This window comes from Gambusia affinis, linkage group LG17 (genome assembly GCF_019740435.1).
Source record: "Gambusia affinis linkage group LG17, SWU_Gaff_1.0, whole genome shotgun sequence".
Taxonomy (NCBI): domain Eukaryota; kingdom Metazoa; phylum Chordata; class Actinopteri; order Cyprinodontiformes; family Poeciliidae; genus Gambusia; species Gambusia affinis.
In genome coordinates this window covers 679,268-704,882 of record NC_057884.1, presented here as the reverse complement: position 1 = coordinate 704,882, position 25,615 = coordinate 679,268, and the positions used below count along the sequence as shown (strand labels likewise).

Here is a 25,615-nt window from a genome sequence, read left to right as displayed (position 1 = left end):
TAATTCAGAACTTTAAGACCTACAGTATTAAAAGTCCTTTTGTCAAAGCAGAAAATGTTTTAACAGCTCATGAAGTCAGGAAATGTCTTTACATCTGGTGTTTCATTGCAGGCAGCATAAAACAAAATGAAACCTTTCCTTAAACATAGCAAAGGGAAAAAAAAACTGAGCTGGAAATAAGAGTATAAACCTTTTTTCACACTCACATTTTTGAACTACTGTGTTGAACATTTGGTTATTCTTGGGTTGATTTTTGCTGCTGAAATGAAGTTCTCTCTAGGTGTATTTTCAGAGCGTCTGCATTCTTTGCAAGGTCGACTGAAATTTACCAACTGGCACTTCTAAGAACCCACAAACGTCAGTTTTTTTCCTGAGGGACATGATGTCAGCAGTAACCAAAATGAACAAGCAAACATTAATTTGGTAGTGTTCCACTGTGAGGCTGCAGATGATCAGGATCGTTGTGAGGCTGTTAGACGGAGACAAAGCAACTCTGAGAACAGAAGTTAAACGTCAAAAACACTTAAAATAGTTTAATAAGACTGAAGCTTAAACAAACTCAAAGTGTTTTTGTGGAATTTGTTTATTTTTCTGTTTTACTTTTTATTTTTTAAATGCCACTCCAGTGGAACCCAGTCTAGTAGTGTTTCAGTATTCATGGATTCACTTATTAATAGATTTTTTTTCTCCTGAACGTAACTTTGGTAGAAAAATATTTGCAAGAAAATTCTGCTTGGGAAGCAGAAATACCTGGAAGCAATGCTTCTTGACATGCTATTGGCTGGTGTTTGCAAACCAGCCAATCCAGGTGTACCATTCATTTTCCTTGGTGCTGATTGGCTGTACCACCAAAAGCAGGTACAATGAACACTATAAATGTTAGCTTCTACCATAGAGCAAAGAAGTTTCCACCATGTACATTAATGAATATTGTAGTATAGTTGGCATTTGAACAATTAAGATAAGCAGTTGTAATTGTTTGTAAAGACGTCTGAAGTATTTCCATTTTCATCAGGTTGTGGGAGCAAATGATGAGCAGTGATGCTGAAGGCAAGCCCAGTTTATTCTTCCTGAATCAGGGTCTGTGTGTTTACTGACATTAATAAAGCCATGATTAAGTAAGCAGAGTGTGGCTCATAAACAAACTGTAGGAACACTACAACCAAAGGTCACCAAAGAAGCTGTCATGTTCTGCACTGTACATGAGATCCAGCTGCTGTCAAGTTGCAGAAAGCACAATAAATACAGGGGCTTACAAAAGCATTCATATCCCTTGAACCTTTCCATACTTATATACAACCATGTTTGTGATTATATTTTGTCACATTACAATCACAAACATAAGTATATTTCAATGGAATTGAATATGAAAGACCAACACAAAGGTGCACAATTGTAGAAAATTATCCACCATTCCAAATATTTTTAACCAATAAAAAATGTTTGTTTTTTTATTTGTAAAATAAAAAAGTATTATTATTTTATTATTTTATTTTTTTGATTTTGTAAAATAAAATTGGTCTGAGTGCAACCAATTTCTCTCAGAAGTTGCCTGATGGTTGTTAATGACTGAATAGAGTCCACCTGTATGAAACCTGATCTCAGAACAAATCCAGCTGCTCTGTCATGCTTCAGAGGTTCAGAGAATATTGGAGAGCAAAAACATCATGAAGTCCAAGGAACACAGTGAACAGAAGGTTAGAAGAATTTTAGGCTGATTTGCCCATTCATCACCACATGGGCAAATCAGAGCACATCCCTATATAGAGCCAAATACAGAGCAATGTTGGAAGAAAACCTGTAGGAGTCTAAAGACTGCAAGCTGGGGCAGAGATTCAGCTTCCAGCAGGACAACCACCCTTATCATAACATGTTCATGTTTTAGAATGGCCTAGTCAAAGTCCATACCTAAACCCAATCCAGAATCTGTGGCAAGATCTAAACGTTGCTGTTCATAAACTCACAATACTCACAATGCATCCAGTCTGACTGTGCTTGAACTGTTTGACAAAGAATGGGTAAAATTTTCAGATCAAAGCTGGTGGAGACAACCCTAAAGACTAGCAGCAGCAACAGCAGCAGAACCTGGTTCCACAGAGGATTGACTCAGGGAGCTGGATACTTTTACACACCACACTTTTCATTTTTATTTGTAAAAATGTTTTGAATCCTAATTTTCTTTCTACTACACAGTGGTAGCCCACTTTCACATGAAACATATTTATGTCTGTGGTTGTAATGTGACAAAATATAGAAATGCTTCAGGGGTGTGAATACTTTTGAACCCACTGTAAATAGTAAATTAACAGATTTTTTTTTCTAATTTATCCATAAATAGTTTATCAACCTGTTTGTTGCAGTTCTTTTTGAAAGTCGAACACAAAACTACCTTTACTAAATGGACTAAGTAATTTAAAATGAGTGCGGTTTCAGCATCCACGGAGCAATCTAACTAGAATCAATGAACCACAACAGCACACAGTCGTATTTTTCACTGCTATCCTCAACAAACACTCAGATAACCACACACACGTATAAACACACTCCCACTTGCCAAAATCCCAGTAACTGTTTCTATGTGTGTATCCATCAGGCGGCTGAGAATGAGATGAGTAAACAGAACACTGGTGTGTCTCTGTGGAGCAATACTAATCAGCCTCCAGCTCGCTCATTAGCCCGCATGCTAAACACATCAGTCATTAGTCAGACTGCTAAATTAGCCATTTATTTGGCTGCATGCTAAATACCAACGTCAGAGTTAAAAGTGTAATTTAACAGGCTGAACTCTAAAGTACTTCTGTGATTAGGTGCTGCACAGGGCCAGTTATTGGACAGAATACTTAAAGACCTGCACATTAGCAGGCATACCAACTGACCTGATCTATTAGTTGAAGGATTTACCAATCGAGTTGGAGCAATTACTTAAATAAAACCCGGTCACAAGGTGTTGGAACCGCATGGAGTCCTGCACCGTCAGCAGCTCTGCCTGAAGCTTTTTAAATCAACCCATTTCAGTAAAACATCCGAAGTACACTGAACCAGCTGTCCAAATTTTACTTCTATCAACTGGTATTTTTGAAGTAATTAGAAAAATTATTGTATATTGAAAAATGTTCTTTTTAATCTGAAGGTCGGCTGATGAAACTTCAGTCTGCACATACCGTTCTGAACACAATATGTGCCTGTTTTTATAATTGGATCTATTTCTGAGAATCCGTCTTTTCATTTTTCTGCTTCCATGAAGAAAATCTTCAGGCAGATTTGGCTCAATGCCACTTTGACGCTTTTAGTTTTTAGTTTCATATTCATGTAATGCTTTAGTCTAATGTGTTTACATGCATCTTCAAACTTTCTACTTTTTTGGACAACTTTTATGTTTTGTAAGCTGTTTTTATACTCTCAAGTGGCTGCAGATAAACTTTCCCCCTCAGCCATTTATTCATCCCTTCCATGTACCGTTACTATAAGCAATCTTCTGAGATATCCATGTTCTTTGTAATACATGGAGTACACCGATAAATGGTCATTTAGAAGTTCAAAACCTACATACATTTTTGCTGTATGTAGGTTTTGAACCTACATGTAAATATATATACTTTATTTTAAAAATTACTTTATAAAAACATTTAGTTTTAGTTTAGTTTTTTGTTTATGTTTGCCAACGTTTGCGATGTCAAATGCAGAAAAACACAACTACATATTAATAATGGGCACATAATAAATGCCCATTATTCATGTTAAACCAGATCTGGCGATATGAAATCCCCACCACATTCCTCATCAAAGTCGAGTTTGTAGCATAGCTAATAATGTAAACGGTAAGTTGAGCTGCCATCACCATACTGTAGTCTTCAGCCAGAAAATGTAAGACGTCCTGCCCCAAGAGGAGGATTTGAAGTATCTCTGAATTGAGTTAACAAATGAGGAAAAGATGGAGCAGGAGATCGACAGGTGGATCGGTGCAGCGTCTGAAGTGATGTGGAAGCTGTGCCAGTGTGTTGTAGTAAAGAGCTGAGTTACAGGCAAAGCTCTCAATCTACATTCCTACGTTCACCTACGGTCATGAGCTTTGGGCACTGACTAGAACAAGAAGATCATGGATAAGCAAACAGAGTTTCCAGTGCAGCTGGACTCTCCCTTATAAAACGGGCGAGAGACTCAGTCATCCGAGTAGAGTCACTGCTTCTCCACATCAAGAGGAGTCAGTTGAGGCGGCGCTGGAGGAACTATATTTCTCGGCTGGGCCTCCCTATTTAGGCTGTTGACCCCGTGACCCAACCGCAGAAAAGCAAAATAAAATGAATGGATGGATGGATGGATGGATGGATGGATTCAGTGCAGAAAAAAAGTAAGAGTTCTCTAAAGCACCATGATTGTACTACTTGCTGTCATTTGTGACAATAATGCACATTTCAAAAATAAAAAAGATTGCACAACAGCAAAGTAGATTTTTTTTAAAACCTGCTAATGAGTTCTAATGAGAATGCACACCTATGAAAATCTCATTTTAATAACATAACAAAAATGTCAATCCTATTTGTTATACCTGCTTCCAAGAAACACTGTGATATTCCTTCAGAAAGATCACCACAGACTTTAATCTCAGATACATCTGCAGTATCCAATTTTAAAGTTTCAATTTCCTTGAACACAGATCGGCATTTTAATTTAGAATCAAACTCCTTCCTGCAGGCATATGGAAGCAAGGAGTGTAAATATGATTCTGCCTTAAGATTTTCTTGTAATGACATTTTGGAAAATCTGCCTCCTTTAATCTCACACGATGATTTAAAGCTGGATGTTTTATTCAGCACTGTGAGCCTGTGTAATCAACTTATAACTTGAACCATGTATTAATCCGTCTGCCTTATAATCTCCGTCTTCAAACAAACACAGCTGGCTGTGATTTGAAACTGGAGCAGATTTTGGAGAAATGTGGCACCACCTGGATTCTTCTTCCTCTCATCATAGGAGCGAAAAGTGGAAGTTTAAATGTTTAAAAATGAAGCGTAAAGTTAGAAAAAATGGCACAAAATAAAATTGTATTACAACTAAAACATACTTCTGAAGTTGTGTGTTTCATAAATATCTTTGCAAGTGCTGCTTTCTAAAGTCATTCGCTGTGTGAATGTTTCACCCAGCCGCTGTGTGTCTCCCAGTTTTGTTCTATAAAAGCCCTTAGAGGCAAAACTACTTTACTAAGCTTATGAAGTCAACAGTTGCAGCTGAAAAGGATCTATGGAACAGGTTTTGTGTTTTAAGAATTCACATCAGCATTTTCACATTCACAAGTCTGTCTTTTACCCAATTATTCAAAGAAAAAGGTTAAGGCATTTTGAAGCTGATAAAAATTTAAGAAGTGAATAACTAAATTAGGCCTGTCGCAGTAAACAATAAATCAATTAATTGCACGATAAATTAAAACTATCGACTTCAATTTAATTATCGTCTCTTCCAGCCTTTTTTTCTCTTTCTGTTGATGACACTGAATGAAAAAAGGCTCAACTCCGGTGCTCTCCACTGACCTCCCCCTTCCTCATTTCCTTAGTGTAATGTCCAGCACACACTACACCATCTTAGAGTTGTCGGCCCATTTTCAAAACCTGAGAGATCACACATTAGCCAATAGAAATCCTAGGTATAATAATTCGATTGGGTTCCATGGTGCCTTTTTGTTTATTTTATCAGTTCCAGTGTTAAGTGTTCTTTTGAAAATAAAGTGTATCTATCTTTGGCAGAAAATCATATGCATTATTACGTCATTTCCATTAAATCAGTGTAAAAAAGGTCTTCAAACAATATTATAGTTTATCGCAATAATTTTTGAGTCAATTAATTGCTCAACAAAATTTGTTATCATGACAGGCCAAAACTAAATGTACAGAGGAGAATCATAAAACAAATCAACCAAACCACAACCAAAAATAAATAAAAGCAACCAACCAGGCACAGGCCAGGTTCTGGTTTTAAGGTTTACGTTTCTTTAAAATGCTCTGCTTTAAAAAAGATTTAAAAAATAGCAGAGCGTATTCTGTGAGCTGCTTGGACTCTGCACACACTGTCTGTGGATGATTGAGAGTTCAGAGTTGAGTGTACCAGCTGTGTACATTTCTTAGGAAAAATTCCTTCACTCCCCAAAAGGTAGATACTAGCAAGTTTGATGAGCTGGTTGAGCATTTAGCCTCGTTTCTTCTCCACCAGATAGCCACCGCACACCGTGGCAGTCTGGCTACCTTGTGACTAACTGATTGTTGTAACTCTCAACCTTACCAGCTCACTAAAAAATATTACAGCTGTTCAGAAACTATGGAGGTAACTCCAGCATCTCAAATAGGTGGAGTTGTTCCAACAAACAATATTTCTGCTTAAGCTCATTCAATTAATTTTTACTGTATCTTCTGGTTTGCACTAGTGTTAGCGCACATTATCTGACTTAAACAGTTCGACACATGATGACTAGTCAACAGGTGGTTATTATTACGGTAATATTATTATTATGTTGTTGTTGACAGCAGGCAGTGGACTCATTTTACTGGTACACCTGGTAGATTTATGTCCCTCTTCAGGGAGCAAGGTTGCTATGACTACTGCTGCCGCCTGCTGCTTGGCCTCACATCAATGCCCTTTAGGGTACACGCATACAATCTCTGTGCAAACTGCCCTACATCACTGACAAACTCATAATTACACACTTTTGTTGATTCATGGATTCTCAGAGGAGCTTTTTGTGTGCATTCTGTTCTTTTTCATGCTATAATGTGTAAACTGTTGTCAATAGATAGTGTATCAGAGAAGAATTTAAGATCTCTTTCTGAGTACATCCAATCAATTTGAGAGGAAGTGCGTCATCTTCTTCTTGCTGCTCTTTGCATAAATCTCTAATCTCACCAGGGCCAATATCTGTCAAGTTGGATTGGAGAATACTGGAAATTTTTAGCCGTACGCTGCTTTTAGAGTGGGGAGGGGGTGAAAGGTGGAGCTGCAGAATTCTGTCAGAGGGCGGTCCGGGGGGTATTTGGTGACGTATTTACTATAATGCAAAATATTTATTGGAAAATACTAATACGGGAGCAAGGCGGGAAACAGGGGTGAAATACAGTAGTTTCCTGGTCAAAACTTGACAGGTATCCCATGGCCTCGTTTCAGAAAAGTAAAAAGCCTAAGTAAGTTCTGGGGTAACTATGAGCATATCCTGGGTTTTTGGTTTCAGAAAGATTGACGCCTGAGCTCCACGATTTGAAACTTATGGAGATTAAGAGACCTCCTTTAATGAGACGTTCAATGTGAGAGTACACGGTCTGGTGGAGCGTGGACAAGGCAATGTCTGTAAAATATTTACATGCCAGTGAAACGTAGGGGGCTCCAAGAGCAAGAGTAGTCAGCGAAACCCGATGTCTTCCTCCACTGAGAACAGCTGGTCGTCTAGCCCACTGAGTATATTTTTAAATGTTGTATTAAATTTGTAGTTTGAAGGATTTTGATGTGTTTCCCCTGTGAGGTGCTTTTCCATTGCACTTGTTGCAGGATGCAAACATCACATCATTGTCCCGCATGGTTTAAAAGTTCCACAAGGTTCTGTAAAGGAAATCGAGAGCTACACTGCACTGCACACAGGGTCTCTGCAGGCTGCAAAGTATGAGGCAGTTCAGGTTTTGTGATTGGCAATAAAAGACAGTGACCACTGTATGTGAACACCGATCACTTACTTTTTTAATAAATTAAAGATAAGGATTGGTGACCCATCAATCACAACACCACTACTGAATACTTTTGTAGGACACCCAGAAATATGATCAACAGAAACACACATATGAAATTATCAAGGGTTCCATAAAAATCTGCCAAAATCTTTGGCATGTGGTTTAATCTTCCCTCAAATGTAGCACAGCTAAAGGAACACAGAGCAAGCACAGAGGAAAACAGTATTACACTCAGGTCTTAATACAAGATAAAACACACAGAAATGGAGAGTTAGAAACAATCATCCAGAAATCAAAAATCAAACCAAAAACAACCAGTTCTAGCAACAGTTGGTGCGGTTGTCTACATCTACTGCTGGGACAGAAAGTCTTGGTTCAAATCCGTACCAGGGTCTTTCTACATGAAATGTTCAATTTCTCTCTCCATGCATGTGTTGTTTTCTCTCTAGATACAACTTCTTCCTCCCACAGGACATACTCATCCTCATTAGTCTCTCTAAAGTAGTTTCTCTTCTCAGAGTGAGTGAATATTTGCATTGTTGTTCTGTGTCCCTGTGCTGCCCAGCGATCTATGGGTAATCTGTTCAGGATATACCCTGCCTGTTGCCCAAAGGCCCCTGGAGATGCCCCCCCTACAAGTATGCAGGTAAACAATGGATGACATGTCCAAGATTAAAGGACTAATGTCTCAGCAAGATCTAGAGAAACTCATCCATGGGTCTTTAGTTTAGTTGATTACTGCGACAGTGTCTTCATAGATTGCAGACACTGTTGCAACCCATGAAGGTTGCAACAGTTGATTTTAAAAAACTCCATCATCCAGCTGCAGCTGATGCAAAACACTGCTGCTGGAGTTCTGACTATAACCTGGAAGATAGAACATCACCCAGTTCTATAGTCCTTCACTGAGAGAACAGACTTTAAAATACTGCTGGTAGTTTATAAATCACTGAATGGTTTAGCACCACAATACATTGAAGATCTGCTGGTGTTGTATCAACCTTCCAGACCTCTCAGGTCTTCTGGTTCTGCTCTGCATCTCCAGAACCAGAACCAAACATGGAGAAGCAGCATTCAGCTTCTATGCACCACACATCTGGAACAAACGTCAAGGAAGCTGAAAAACAGCCAAAACACTGATTTCCTTTAACTCTAGACTAAAAACCTAGTTTAGAACCATAATAAATGAAACATTTTGATGATGGCACTCAACAAAATGTATTGTTTGTTTCTGGTTTCTCAACTCTTTTTATGACTTTTTTGTGTTTTATGAGGTAAAGCACTTTGAACTGCATTGTTGCTGAAATGTGCTATACAAATAAACTTGATTTAATTGTATAAATCAAGTTTATATTTGACTTGATTGATTGGATAGAAATTAGTAACTGTCTCTAACCCAGAACTGGATGCTGTTCAACTGAAAATGGGCCCATTCACACTTCAGAGCTCTTCTAACAGGATAATGACAGAAACTCAACAAGCACCAAGAATAGAGGAGGACTCTGCAGCAGAAATGGCTTTCACCTGTGCCTTTCCTGCTGGGATAAAGACCTGCTAAGGGCTACAGAAAGGGTATGACTGCTGCACAAGAACTCCTGTTAACTCAAGCTCTCAGTATTTCTGGTGATGCCAGATTTATTTGTCTCTTCAAATCATAAAGATCTAGATGACCATTTTCTTTGTTGATTTATTTTTCTTGTGACCTGTACTTGTGTCCAGAAACACCATTCATCAAGGTCAGATTCTGTAGCCACGGCTGACAACTTAACATGAATTCAAATTTTCTTCCCATTAACCTGTTTAATTACACTAGCAACAATCATTGCCAGATTTTTCTTTTAACTTCTGGAAGCTCTAAAAGTATTGTTCTGACTTTTGACAGCTGACTGAGGAAAAGGGGTCACTCAAAAGGTGACCCTTTCCACAAAGCGGACTGACTACCACAAGATGATGCCTGGTTTAGATCAGGGCCCAAGTGTAGCACTTGATCTGGTGGAACAGGGAGAAGTTACTAAAGGATGCACATTTGGGCCTGCACTGTAAAACATTTGAAGATGGGTAAAATTAAAATTGAAAGTAAACATGCTGCTTCAGAAACTCAGAAATTAATGTTCATGAAGTTGATTTAACAACGAGAGACACGTTGTCTAAACATTGTTTTATAAGTTAATTAATGTTGACTCATGAGTTTTAACTTAATGATGCAATTTCAACCAAATAAATACGTGACAATAAGCAAGAAAAAAACTCACCTAGTTAAGTTTGTCTTTCACAAACTCACACTTTTATATTCAAAATCTAAAACTTGCTAAAATAATTTGACTTAAGGAGCAGAAAATAATAGACAACTAAATGCGTCTGCAAATGTTTTGCAGGGTTGTAACAGTTTCACCTGACTTTGCCTCTGATGAAATTACCAGATAAAGTTAAAAGTCATTTGGCACATTGAGACAAACATCTGCATGATGTGGCACTGAATCTTTATGTATCTAAGACATCTCTGAACACTCTGGTAACCATGCTTTGTTATAATAGGTTATACATGCTATTATTTTTTACATGTGTAAATACTATCTGTAAGAACTTTTTTATTTAAAGAGAATTCATACATTTTATTTATGGTTTTCAAAATAACATTTATTCATCTTTGAGAGACCAAACTTCCACTATTATGCCATTATTATGCCAAAATGGTCTGAAAACAATATTGTTTATTGCAATATTTTGTGGGATGATTTATCGACCAGTAAATTGGGTTTAACTGACCAATGAAAATCATCACACACAACATATTTAATGAACCAGTGTGGGACAGTCCAACACCAGATCTTCACACATCACCTTCATTTTTTAACAGCACAATGAAGTGAGAAAGATTTATTGCAAGTTGTAGTTTTTACAGCCAAATGGATGAAAAACTAATAAAAAGTCTGGTTTTCTGGATGGAGTTCAAACCTCCAGAGGAACAAGCAGTCTACACAGAAGGCAGTTTATAGACCAATCCTGGGCGAGCCTCCCTCTGAGACACTATTCTGTCAGTTAATGAACAGGAACCAGGAAAAGGATAAAATGGGGTTCGATCTCAGCTCCCAACGCCCCCCACCCTCCATCTGATCTAATCCTTCTGATCTCTCCTGCTCTATTTTCATTTCCTCCTGTCCACATTCTAAAATTACTCCTTCTGTCATCAGCAATGTTCACATTTTCCTCAAACTCCCTGGATTTCAGTCTTTGATGTGACCAGTCATGTGAGTTCTTGTTTCCTCCTGGAATGTACACTGACCCCGTTGCTCTTTCTGGAAAGTTTTAAGTTTTCTGTGCAACACACCTCAATAGTTTAGATTGGGGGTTTTTTTCAGAAAAGTATTATTTTTCCAATAAAAATGCATTTTTGTTGTGATGGGGTTTTTTTTAAGAAAGTTGTGCCTTTTTTATTTGTTCTGTTATTTATATGTACACAGCCCTAAACATACAAATCCAATCATTCATATTGTTAGGTTAATCAGCTCCATTAAATTGTGTGTGAGTTCATAGTAGTTTGTCATTAAAGTCTTTGTTATCAACATGCCTTTTGACTGCTCTAAATTAGGGACTAGCTCCCCTGGCTATCCTGCACCAATAGCAAATGGATAGTAGCAGACCTTTTGTAAACAATCACTTTAGTATTCGAGTAATCCATAAATTTTTTTGACAATTAATTAAGTAATCAAATAAAGAACTTGATAAAAAAAATAATATATTAGTAAATTCTGCCATAGCAGCGATATTAATATCAAATATCAACAATGACCCAAATGTTCGTACTTGTGTATTTATTCATCAATTAGCCTACTAATAATTAATTGTCATTAAACAAAGAAATCCAGTTGTGACAATTCCAAAGCTCTACACTACAAACCCAACAGTGAGCATCTATCATCAAAACAATAGAAAATGTTTTCTGAAGGACAAGAAAATACATGACCCCCACCTCCATGAGAAAAGTGCACTGCTTTAACACTTTTCAGATGAGTATGTATGAAAAGCTCTTATACTATATAGTCCCATTATTTTTATTGGATAAATACATTTCTCCCATTGTGCACAACAGACTCCCAGTGAGTGAAACAGAGAAGCTGTGCATCCTGCTGCAATTAATGTAAAATGCAGTTTAGACCTTTTCATGCTAAACCCACAGTTGGCCTTTAGATTCAAATAAGACAAAAATGACAAGTGAGAATGTTCTTGAATCAGAAGTGACCTAGAAAAGCAGTTCACTTCTATTTGCATGTTTCAGACAGCTGTCAGCACTTTGAATCCCACACAGCAGCATGAAAAGTGCTCAACATAAAGTTTCATTCTTTATAAGGTTTTGTATAATGCATTCTGATATACTTTTGGTTATTTGTGTAAAATAAGTGTTACTGTAAAGGCGTCTCATGATTTCTGCCTCCTGCATCTCTTTTGTGTTTGCTGTCACCCTGGACATTTCTTCCTCTGCTGTGCCTTGTTAAATGTGTGAATACGTTCCTGCAGCTGCTTTGCACTGTTCGCTCTCCTGGGAGCAGGTTGACAATTCTGATCCATCTGTTTGTGCCACTGGTCCTCTGAAATGCTGAATAACCTGTCATCAATAAGTTGGGTAGAATATTGCTTTTCTTACTAGGTGGTCTCCAGATAATGCACTTTTTGGTTTGCTTGACTTTCAGGCTTCTTTAATATAGTTGCAGGAATGACTTCAGATGGAAAGTACACAACAAAGCATAAAGGAATAGTTTAGTCTGTGGAATAAAGAGCCAAGAAACGGCTGAGCAACTCACAGCATCTAATTCCAAATTTCAGCCTAACTTAGAGAAAGACAGCTGCTGTGTAGCAAGTGGGGAAAAAAACAGCTTCCAAGTAAAAACCATCCATAATACTGAAAATAATGAGGTGAAAGTAGCTAGTATTACCTGTTTGTCAACACTTCTGACACTGTTTACCTCATTAAAACAGTGACACACAATGTGTAAAATATCTGTTTCTAGACATGTCTGAATGCATTAAATAGGAAAACTTTATCAGCTTGTAATGCTAATAGTACTATCATCAAAACAATAGAAAGAAATGTTTTCTGAAGGACAAGAAAATACATGACCCACAAAAACAGCGGACACACTCAAAAACACACTTATATATAATCATAACCTACTTTTTTTTGGTTACAAATTATATTGAATAATAAAGACAGGAAAGTAAAGTCAACCTATGTGATCCACGGGAGGAGGAAGGCAGAGATTCCCAGGATCAGGTTGTGTGTCCTCCAGAGGAGGAGGAGGTGGAGCGACAATGTTTGCTTTGTTTCTTCTCTTTTTGGCAAACATTTTCACTAGATTTAACTGCTTTACCCTCCCTCAGCTCTCGCTCTCTCATTCTTAGCTCCTTCAGCTCAGTCATAGCTCAGACATAGCGAGACACTCAAGAAAAGCACAGCAGATATCACGGTCGGTCAATGGAGAAGCGATGGGGGTGTCCCATCAGCTCACACATGGTCAGTGTAACCCCACCAGACACACGCACAGGATAAGCTCAGGCAGGGACCATTTGACCACTTTTCAACTTGCATTTTCAGCTAGCTGTTGTTATTGATAAAAAGTACTTGCAAATTGTGTCAAAATATGTTTTGAATAACCATCACTTCTTGTCATTACAGAATGTCAAATACAGCTAAATACTGCAACATTCAATTGCTGCACATTCGTATGAGCTCCTAGCCCCATTTTTAAAATATGAAATCAGCACTGAACAACCACTAATGTTCAGCCTGCAGGATTTAAACTATTACATCACTGAAAAATCCCTTTATGATACTCTCCTAACTGTCATGAAATGCGGTGTGTGAGGTGGTGAGGCAGGACACAGCAGACCCAGGTTGGAATGAGGAGAAGATGTTTAATGATGAATATTGTCCAAAAAGTCCACAAAACCAGGCAGCACGACTGAGCGGAAGCCAGAGCTCAACGTCAGTAACAACAGGCAAAATAAGTGGAACAGCAAGACAGACTGATCCATACGACAAGGACCCGACGAGGAACAAGGAACACAGGTGGGGTGAAATACACAGGGTAATCAAGGAAATGAGACACACCGGGGAGCAATCAAGGAGTAGACAGGACAATATGGAGACTCAGAGACACAGAAAAACTCTAAAATAAATACACAGAGAACTCAAAAACACAGATTACAACACTGTCTTGTTTCACAAAAAAATATTGTATTTGGATAATTAATTATGAAAAAATATATATTTTGTTTATCAATATTTATATTCTATTTTCTGAAAAGAAAGAAAAGTCAATGTACATGATTCTACAATTATAGGCTACCCATACTATTACTACTCATTTCCATTCCTTGGTTGCCTAGTGTATCTAAAAAGCTTCAAATCCAAAATGAGAAATTATTTTTACAATTTTGGTCACGTGTTGTCTATTCTGACATGTCAGTTCTATAAAATATTAGTCAGTATATAGATTTTTATTTCACAACCTGGCTCAGGGTAAAGATTATTTCTGGAGTTTTTCAGTGAAATTCCATGACATCAACCCATAGCACACTTCCACTTGCATGAACTATGTGTAGTTTACACTTTGACCACTAGGTTGATATCAACACACTTCTCATACCTTATTATGAAAGGCTTTTCTATCAGAAAATATTTGTAGTATTCATTTTTGCTTTGGCTGTATTAACAGAGGCATCAAGCTAATTAGCTTCAGTAGTCCATCAGGGGTTTGTGCTCAGTAGCATCATTACAGTCAGAGAATAGAGGAAACCAAAGACATACAAGGAATGCACAGTGAGCATTTTAAGCACAATGTGATTCTGCTCCATAAACAAATTTTAGCATGATATTTTCAGGCTTCCTTCGTCCCTTATGGAGGATGTTATGATCCACATTCTTTATCCACACATGGAAATAATAAGTCTGTATCCCCCAGCTCTGGTTCTCCTGCTGTATCTCAGGCTATAAATTATTGTTAGATGAAAATAATGAAGAAAAGCATATGGAAAAGGTCAAATAGATCATTTCAGCCCTCATGCCCCCACATCTCCTACCCAAAACTAACTTCCTGTCACCTGGATCATTACTCATCTCCTCGGTGGAGATTTGTTGGAGCGGACGAATAAACTAGCATGTTTCTGTTGAACATGCATTGTGAACTGATTCACCTGTGGAATTTGTAACACTGACATTCTGTAAAGGTTTCATGGCATTACAATACATTTATAAGTAGATGGCAATTTACAAACCTAGACATACATGAATTTTAAAATATATCTTGTATATCATTACTAATAAGTGGAAACATCCTTTGGCTGCAGCTTACTCCCCATTTTAGAAGCATTTGATAATGATAATGATCACACCTGAAAATGTGAATCTCCACAGAGCAGAAACTCCTAAAAACTAACATATTTACTATTAATTACCAGATGCATAACTGTGTAAAGTACTGATATGGAAATGTGCTTTTCACAAAAAGTACAAATATTTATGTTCTTGTGATTATTTATTTGTTGTGTCTTTGTTTCCTGGCAATAAATCTTGACCTATTACTATGTTTATATTTCTTTAAAAGAGCATACATAATCAGAATGTCACTTTTGTAAAGAATTATTTTTTTTTTGTCTGGCTTCTTCTTAAAGATCAGTGTTTGGCATATGGTGTGAAATCGATGCACACCAAATAAAAACACTTTTCAAAAGCTAAAGGTTTTTTTCCATAAAGGATTTCAAAAGAAGGAAAAAAACTACATACCAAATACAAACTTTCATACTCTTTCTTTTGCTAAATTTGTGTTTGTTTATAAAACATAGTCGTGATAGTAAAAGAACAGACTGGGACTGGGCTTCCTGAGGATAATGAAGACAACATCCCTGCAGCCCGGCAGCCTCACAGCACTGTGGAACAGAGTGTGCTGACCTGCTGCATCTCACCACAGCGCTCCAGCTGCTGCTGGACTGAAACCAACTTGTAATTTTCAGTCCGAGTCACATACAAATCATATAGAAATCCCTCAGAAACTCACACACACACCCTCCCACACACTCACACACAACTCCAAAACGTGTCACCGTGTTAGCATGGCGAGAAATAAAACAAACACACAGTTGATGCGTATCCATTATAAATGTTAGCAAAACTTGGTCACTATTCCACTAATGTTGAAAAAAACACAATTTTGCAATTGTAGTGTTTCCACTAAATAAGAAAAAAAAATGCAATTAGGATCACACATGAATAAGTTTGTTTGTGTGATAAGTCATCAAAAAACATGCTGCGCCCTCATCCTCTACTTCCTGTTGTCTTCTTTGAGCCAGTGCCAACATCCAGCTGTGTATCATGAGTCACATGAGACTCATGTGATGTGAAAAAGTCTTTCTATTGCAGTTTTGTGAGGCCAGTGCCAAATTTTTTTTATCAAAATATGAGAGTTTTCTGTGGAATTGCAGAGCTTTCATTCAGTGAATTTATTTCAAACAGCTAAATGTCAATTATATGGTCAATGGAGAGCACACACTTTGCTATCATGGAAGCGCAACCAAGAGTTGCAACTCTTCACGGTACTCCAGGTCATTGAAGCTGTTTCAGTCTTCTGAGCCTTTCTGTTGTATGCGAGCTGTGCGTGTGTGAGAGAGTGTGTGTGCCTTTCCCTGCCGGCCGGCGTGTTCCTGCATGTGTGTGTTTGTGTGTGAGGACTGTTAGCAGCACAGAGGCATCCTCAGTGGAACAGGGAACAAAGAGAGAGGCTCTTAATGAGCTCTGCCACTGCTGGGACTCAAACTAGGCCAGCCAACGGGCCGTGCATGAGTGTGTGGTGGTGCTGACACACACTGCAGCAGAGTGCAGGACCAGCAGTGGACTGTGGAACAGCCACAGGAACACGCCAGGTGACTGCAAACGCTGCAGTGATGACCAAGTCCAACAAACAGCTGACCTGTCACTGCAGTGCTGCTGCCGCAGCTTATGGAGACCCTGTTCAGGGGGTCGCACATTTAAATGTTATTTCAGCTCCTTTACAGCTCAACAGCATCATCCGGGTCAGTTCCTTCTTTTGTCCTGGTGGGGCGCAGGGTAGGAAACCCTTCTGACCGAGCTCTTTTTGGAGAAACCGCTTCTATTGCCCAAAACGTTATGAGCATCTTTGATGTTGGTGTTTTTGGTCAGCGGTGGCAGAGATCTAAGCCTGGCCTAATGTCTGTGTGAAAGATGCTTCCATAAGTGCAGCAGTTCTCCACTGTATTAAAACTCACTACAGTGTTGTAGTCAAGACCACCAAACCCGAGACCAAGACAAGACCAACCCCAGAGTACATCAAAGACCTAGACTTTTAGGGTTCAAAACCGAGTCAAGACCAAGACCAGCGCCAAGCAATACATGACACAATAAAATGTGAAATATGATCATAATTGCGTCTCAAATTGATCTGAAAGATTTACATTCCCATAAAACACCTAGATATTAAATACTTAGAGATGAAATAAATTTAACCAATATTAAAAGCAGAACTAGGCCTATCATGATAAATGATAAATCAATTAATCGTACAATAAATTAAAACTATCAACGTCATTTTAATTATCAGCTTTATCGTCTCTTCCAGCCTTTTTCTCTTTCTGTTGATGACACTGAATGAAAAAGGGCTCAACTCCGCTGCTCTCCACTGACCCTCCCTTCCTCATTTCCTTAGTGTAATGTCCAGTGCAAACTTGGATCTTAGAGCTGTGGGCCGATTGTCGGCTCATTTTCAAAACCTGAGAGATCACACATTAGCTGACAGAAATCCAAGGTATAACGGTTCGTTCGTGTCCAACAATGGGCACAAAATAATGGCTACAAGTCTAGTTAACTAATTTTAAAACCAGGCATTAATCAATGCTTTACTACAATCTACCTGCAACGCATGTGGCTCTAGTGTCAGCATAACGCCCTGACTGAATGACAATCATTAGAACCTATTTATGTCACTTAACAAAGAACAGCTGAAAAGTTAGCAGTTTCGCTCCAACTCCTCCCCTTGTCATTTCTATATTATTTGCACATTTTATACAACATTAATGTTTTAGATATATTAATGTTGTTTCCACATATCATCTCCAATGTCCGCTGGACTTCGGGTTGTGCGTGTCAGCTGTTTGGGATTCCCCTCTGTAATTTCCCCTCAGGAAGCAGGAGGAGAATCTGTGCTGTCTGATTGGCTACCTGTCACATTCAATAGGCTGCCTTAATGCTCCCAGTCGGGGAAAACCCCTGATTTAGATCAGAGCGGCTACTTACACCACACACTACAGGATGATCAGTTCCGAAATCGCAAGCCACAATCTTAGAACGACCAAACTTCTAAGATTGTCTTAAGGGGAAAATGTAGGTGTGAACTAAGGTGCAGTATGAACTATTGCATCAGGTAGTCGATGTTCCATCTTCTCTATTTAAATCTAATGATTACTGAAGGGCAATATGGTAAACAGACTTCATATTCTGCACTCTTTTGGTTGAATGCAGTATTTATTTACACTTTGGTGTTTTTATTCAAGTACATTTTTGTTAATGGAGACTGAGAATTCATTTTATTTTTGTGTTTGGTTGTTTTATTTATTTTATCAGTTCCAGTGTTAAGTGTTCTTTTAAAAATAAAGTGTATCTATCTTTGGCAAGAAACTGCATGCATTATTACGTCATTTCTATTATGTCAGTGTAAAAAGGTCTTCAAACAATATTATTGTTTATTGCAATAATTTTTGAGATAAATAATCGCTCAGCAAAATTTGTTATCTTCTGCCGCTAAAGTAAACCACTGCGCATGTCTTGGAGTGCCACTTGTGAGTGAAAGGTGGGGAGGAAGAGAGTAACAAACTGGTAAGTCACGTTATTGCTTTGATTTTAATCGGTGCGTTTTGCATCCAGTGAAAACAAACATTAACAAATAAACTGGACAGTATGCTTTACATTTAGTGATATTTTCACAGTTGCAGTCTTGACTGGTCTTGAAATAAAAATCCTGAGTCCTCAGCGCCCGAGACCGAGACAAGACCGAGACCAAATGCGGACGAGACCGAGACCATCAAATAATGGTCTTGAGACCAAGACCAGTCTCGAGTACTACAACCCTGACTCACTCTGACATAGGAAATCCATGCGGTTCAACTTGAAACAAACAAAAAAGTACATTTTTTTTATTCCCTATTTTTTCCTCAGGTAACAACTGCCAGGCTCCCACACAGCAATCGATACGGAACATCTTAGACCTAAGCACAGAAAAGATGAACCAACCTGCAGCCTAAAACTTTAAAGCATATCATCAACAGGCAGCAGGAGGCCTCATTAGCACCACCCATGCTTACCCTCAGTCAGGCCCATGTGGATGCTCCAGTAGTTCTGCAGACACTGCAGCTCCTTCTTCATGCCTCTCTTGCAGCGGCAGTTGTAGAGCGGGGAGTCTTGCAGCACCTCAAGCGCCCCCTGGCACTCCTTGGAGGCCAGCATGGTGCTGCGCTCCTTGTCCCCGCCGGACAGACACTGGCGCATGATCCGGTAGCGGGAGCTGCACTGGCTGTTCTGGTTGCACAGCTCTGAAGCTCGCACGCAGTCTGGAGGTTCACTCCAGCCAGGAGATCCCAGCGCCGACTCACACACACACACATCTGGAGCATAAACAGAAAGACAGCAAGGGCAGAAAGTTAAAGTTTGCACCAGTGCAGACGGAGCACGACGAGCGGCAGACCAGGTCCAGGTTCAGGCTGCGGGTGGAGCTCATTTGGATGTTTTGTTTAGGTTTTAGTCTAAAAATGATCCAGGGTCAGACCTGGTATTAAAAGCAAAAATGTTCATAACTATACACCAAAAAAATAAAAGAGAGATTGCTTTAGTCACTGCTAGTAGAATTTCTTTAAGAAATTAATGTTACTCAAAAGTTAGTTGAGTCATGTAAACTTAAAATATACTAACACATGCTAGCATTTTTAAGTTTTGAAAATTGTAATTTTTTTTAGGCAATGACTTTGATTATAATTATTAAGTAAAGTCCACTTATTGTGTTTCATAGTGCACGAACACCAGTAATGCCATATAAACGTTTTTCTTGTAAGGGTAATTTGTGTTTCTGCCACTGACACATTCACCAGTGAGTACATGAGGTTGAATATTTTATATATGCTCAATGAAAAAATCTGCAAACTCGCAAATGTTCTGCAAATAATTTGGAGTTATGTTCCACAGAAAATTCTGTGAATGCTGAATGGAGACAGGGGTCTACAGCTGTTATGAGGTAATTATGAGGTCAATCTTTCTGCTCTCAGTTCTACAAAGACGACTGACTTGACCAGTCCTGTTCGATGACATTTTAATGAAAAATTATTACAGCACACATTTATTGAAGCACTGAAGCTACTAAGACAAGTCAAAACAGGGGACAATATTAACCTTACCAGGAAAAAGACAGAGAAAATCTGGATCTTCTATTTATAGGGTCCATTTCCCACAGACACGAATGAAGATCTATCTATTAATGAGGTTCGGTGAATGATTCTACTTTGTATTTGTTTTCATATTGATTTTACAATATATGTTACAAAATTAGGCTTTTGCTAAAGTATCTGTGATTACTGTGTGCTTTTACCTGTGATTTTTAACTCTACATTAGAATTGTCATTCTGGGAATTAACTACTTTAGATTTGTCAAGAGATAAGCTTAATGTTGAGTGTATAATGTAACCAGAGCAATAACAACTATGTTTTGCCTTTGTTGCCTTATAGTTAAAAAATATTCTAATAAAGCAGAAAAAAGGCATGTTTAATGTAAAGATGCAGAATTATCCAAGCTTTAAGCTAATATAAAGTATTTCAGTGTAGGACTTATTGTTTAGGAGTTATTAGCCAAAATGCAATATATTTTGCAATAGCGCCCCCTACGTATTGGGGGATATGATTTTTCTTTTTATAAGTAGTTGTAGGGGTTTTCTATGAGATTTCCCTTTTGGATTTTTTTCTAGTGTTTTTAGATTTTCTCTGTTACAATTACAAAAGGTTTTATCACTTGGAACCCTAAGAAAGGATCCAAAGTTTTGTCTCTTGTTCCCCTGCTCTTCTTGCGTTTTTAACCTTGAATTAAAACCTTCTTCTGAACAACCAAGAAAAAAGGGTGATACTTGTATTTTCTCCAAAGGTTTTAATCAGGAGGGAATCTGTTCTGAGCTTTTTATGCTGGTATATCATTTTCAGACTCCAAAGACTTATAGTACTTTACCTAAGCTGCAAAAATACAAAAATCACTACGATAGTCGTACAAAGACAACAGCTGCCTTCCTTCACTTCACCGTTCTTCCTTGTGCATCTGGCAAAAGCCAAAACAGACACCCACACAACCGGCTGACCTCTGTAGACGTAAATAACTTTCAGCAAATAGAAGTTTTACTGTTGGTTTCTGCCTGCAACTCAGATCACTGAGCAGAAATCAACAAGCAGGAGCGGGGATTAATTAGCTCTGGAGAGAGCAACTAAATCTAAATCTAAATTCACCTTCAAGGTTACTGGTGGTGGAAAACACCCAATTATGCAAATTAAACGTTGGTGCATTAAATAATTGATCAACACATCAACTGTGTCGTCAGTAAGGTGATGAGTTTTGACCCCAGCATCAATGACAAAGGTTTACTTGATTGACTGTTAAGGAATTTGCTCACTTTGCTGGCTCTGTTTCTCTGTCATGTGGCATATTGCAGGCCACTTTGAGTTATTAATAATCCACCTTTCTGTCAATACTAGGAAATAATTCCGTCTGTCTGAGTTACCTAACCAATAATGAGGTAATTTTCCATGTATGTGTTCCAACCCTCACTAATGTACCAACATTAGTGCAGTCCGGAACATGCTATCACACCCAGGACACGAGTCACAAGCGGCCTCTTCCAGAAACACTGCTGATAGCTGAGATAGCCTACTGTCTTAACACACACCACTCCAAAGAAGTGTGAAAATGGCTGAGGAGGATAATTGGCAAGGAGGAGTGGCCTTAAACGGTTCTACTACCACTGTGTTTTTTCATATTATCCTACTGCTGGGAATGAAGGCCCTCTTCATTGTAGTAGACAGACTGTGGAACGTCAGTATACATGAAACGTGTAATTGAACATGTCTTTTGGTGATATTGAAAGAGACAGCAATGGGCTTGTGCCAAATGCCTGCTTCATTCACTGTGTGACACAGCGTCCCCTAAGGTGAGTCAAGTGTTCAGAATCAGACGACACACATTCCACCGTGTCGTTATTCAGCACAGTGAACCCCTGCCTGGAAGCGGTACAGCACTAACACATTTTTCAGTGGAACGTAACTCCAAATTACGACCAGAAAATATACAATTTTGAGAATTCTTCCGTATCTCTAAAATACTTGACATGCTTCTGACTGGTGATTGTAAAGCAGCCAATGCAGAGGCAGCATTCATTTTTCTTTGTGCTGATTGGCTGTTTCTTCAAGAGCAGCGGTAAGGAAGACTGTAAATGTGCTGTAGTACCAAGATGGTTTCTACTGTGTGTGTTACGGTATATTTGTATATTTTGGTATGCTTGAACCACAAAAACAGACAAAAACACCATTTATAGAGTCTACAGTGTTTGCAGATTTCAGCTATTCATGGTTCCTAACCCCCATTAATTTCTATAAAGCCATAATGAAACCTTTAGGTATATTGTAAAAAAACATTTTAAAAAAGTCTAAAGTTTTAACCTGCACTTCTATTTTGCCATTATCTCCTACCATGATTGTATGGTCCAGGTTTTTAGGAGGGAAAAAAAATTTAAATAATAATTGAAGAACATGAGTGAACATTTCTAGGTTAAGGTTGTACCAGAATGGTCACATAAAAAGAACAAGTGCACTAGAAATTTCACAGATCTTAATTTAAACCAAGTGAGATTTAAGAACTATAGTATTCAATCATTCAGACACAGGTCACTTCAGAGGTAACACACCCCTGATAGTTACAGACAGAGCTACTGTGCAAGTGTGATATTTGTCATCGGAACAAGGTTGGACAGTAAATCTCCAGAGAGTTATCCAGTACTGTAATACAAAGTCTATTTATGAGTTTTTAAAGATACAGTCCCTCCACAGAGCCTATGTCGCAAACATTCTGAGGCCCATATTTTTTGGCCTTTTGGCGTATTGCAACCACAAGGAACTCTGACATATGGTTGAGATCAAGAAAAAAGCTGTACATCATTGTACTGTGCCAGAAAAAATGATATATGGTTTGAAACACTCTTCAAGATAAATACTTTGCCAATGCTTCCTAGAACCACTATCTGTTGCTGATGTAACCACAAGTGTCTTACTACAAATTGAACATTGACTCTGCTTTATTCCTGGTCATCATGATGACCTACTGTTTTTATTTTCTCTACTGTTTTTTTAAAGAAACTCAAAACATTTTCCTGTATTCTGACTTTAATTACATATATAGACTCTGTTCTTCTGCTGATTGCATCTGGTTTTGTATAGGAAACTCAGAGCAAACGCACACAACCTTTTTACTAGAAAAGGATTCTGAATATTACCTAATTATTTGTCTTCTGTTTCAGAGTTTTGCACTAAGGTTATTGCGCAGGATGAGTTGTGTGGTTTGAACATAATTTGGTACAGCAGGCAGCTCCCAAAGCAACCTACAGTCAATCAAAACAGTGAGTAACCAGACATACTTAATGTAATACTTACTGTGTGTCTGAAACACCATAACTCCACTTGGCATGTCACTAGTTCTGCCCTCTAGACATGTCAGCTTCTTGAGGTCTGCATGTGTGACCAATTATATCTAAATGAGACAATTCCCTCTGTTGTTTACACTTAATGCTTCTTTTTTTGCCAGTAAACATGTTAATTAAACTTTGCAATCTGTTGTAAAAATCAGGAGAGGTGAAGACCTCCGCTCCCTGGCAGAGGCAAATTCAGAAAAGGATCATAAAAGCAGCTTTTGAACAGGTTCTGCAACGTTGCATGTTGAAGATGTTATGCAAAATCTCAGGAACATTTTTCAGTTTTTAGGACTAAATGCCAAAAAAAGAGCATTATGATCGATTTGCTGAGTGATGTATTTGATAGTTTGGGTTTTGTGTGTTTTAATTAATATCTAACATAAACCTAAGATTTATGGAATAAAAATAAGAAAATATGTATAAACGATTCTCTCTGAGAAAAATCTAGATTTTATTTGTGTTCCTTCTCTATTTCAAAACCATCTGCTAAACATCTAATTCATTGATAAGTGACCAGGGGGTGTTCTGTCTCAGGGTTCCTCATAGGTAGGGCAGGTGACCAGCTGTGGTCAGCTGGTTTTAACAAGGCTAACAATCATTCTGTGGTTGACTGAGCATCAAAATAATACACCTACAAATAAATTTCCTCATTCAGGTTGTAAAAATGATCTATGATTAGATTTGTTTTTTATGGTTCAACAGGGCAATAAGGGCCCTCTGCTGGAGCGAATGGTCAACAACATTAAACAATGGCTATGGCACGGCACTCAGGATCCGTTTAGGAGAAAACCACAGCAGTAAAGATTTACACTTCAATAATTTGTTCTCAAAAAGATAACTCTTTTCAGTTATTTTCAGTGTTCTTTAAGTTTAAAGAGCATTTAATATGCTTGTTTAATGTCTCATGATCATCCTGCATGATTTGATGATCTGCTGCAGAATGAAATAATCCGCTCAACGTGCAAATTAGAAGGAGTTCCGCGACTGCAAGATCAGATCAGATAAACTTGTGTTGCCTCAGAGGGAGAGTGAGTCCAGGTGGGAATGATCTGCTCAGATTGTCATGCAAATACAAAAGAGCAACGAGACATGGAGATAAAACTGAAATGAAACCAGACAAAGAGAAGCAAGACAGACTAAAAACGGAAATGCTGCCCGGTAATTACACAGAATGGAGTAAAAAGAAAAAGAAAGTTTCTTTCAAACAGTGAAGCAGTTTGCTTAGACAGGAATCGTGTTGGTCCAACAAGAGCGTTGATTTAATGCAATAACTGCAAATATTTTCAGTTGATTTTCTACCAGTTTTCCAAAGTGTCACAGTGCTTCCAGCCCACATATCTCCACATATAACAGCCTGCCACTGACACGGCAGGCAGCCCCCCACTGAACCCGTTCACACAGGGCTGGTGGGTGACATTTTAAAGGGTTTAATGCTTCTCGCGGAAGGGGAGGGCTGGAGGGGAGACGGACCAAAGTGCACGCGGGAAAGACCCAGTGCCCTCCGGCGTGTGTGCGTGTGTATGCGCGTGCACGCGCCACTTGCGTACTCACCCAACACAAACACCACAGAGATGATGTTAATCAGGAACATGTCGCGTCCGGCTGTAATCCCTCTGCTCAGTTTGCTGTACTTCTTTTTCACCTTTCTCTTCTCTGTCTTTCTGTCTGTCTACTCGAGCTCCGCTGACATGGTGGAGTGAAAGCAGCCTGGATCCCCGAGCCGACCCCCCTCCGACTCAGAGCAGCGCAGGACTGATGACTCGGTCCGTCACGGGGCGAACATTCCGCTGCGCTCCTGGGGAGTCCGCTGAGAAAGACCCGGGAAAGACTTTGACCGTTCCTGTTAGAGCGTCCACGCGCTGCCCCCAGCCAACTTTTCCAGGTGGTCTGTCTGTCTGTCTGTCTGTCTGTGTGAGTTTGGACTGTCTGCCTCTTCCTTTCTCACGCGAAGTCTTACAGAACTCACCGACAGAATGTCTCTGTTTGACTTGAACCTCCACGCGCAACTCCAAAGCAGCGCGATGCGCTCTGGCACGTGCGTCTCGTATCCACTCCAGCTGCCTCGTGGGTCCACTGGCGCAAGCAAACCGGGCGCGTGCGACTGCTGCTGAGGAACCTTCAAACGGCCCCGCTCCTTCCTTCGTGAC

General features: G+C 38.9%; 1 protein-coding gene across 2 annotated transcripts in view; it reads right to left on the bottom strand.

The window, feature by feature from the left end:
- gfra2b (GDNF family receptor alpha 2b) overlaps nt 1-25,154 on the bottom strand; it is a 102,904-nt gene extending 77,750 nt beyond the window's left edge. For both annotated transcript variants that reach the window (XR_006373360.1, XM_044144852.1), the window contains exons 1-2: nt 25,020-25,154; nt 19,065-19,364 (exon numbers count right to left, since the gene is read on the bottom strand). Coding sequence is in view for 1 of the 2 variants with exons in the window: in XM_044144852.1 (XP_044000787.1) it covers nt 19,065-19,364; nt 25,020-25,059 (340 nt within the window). In the remaining variant the exon portion in view is untranslated. The remainder of the gene's footprint in view (nt 1-19,064; nt 19,365-25,019) is intronic.
- Nucleotides 25,155-25,615: the final 461 nt, after the last annotated feature.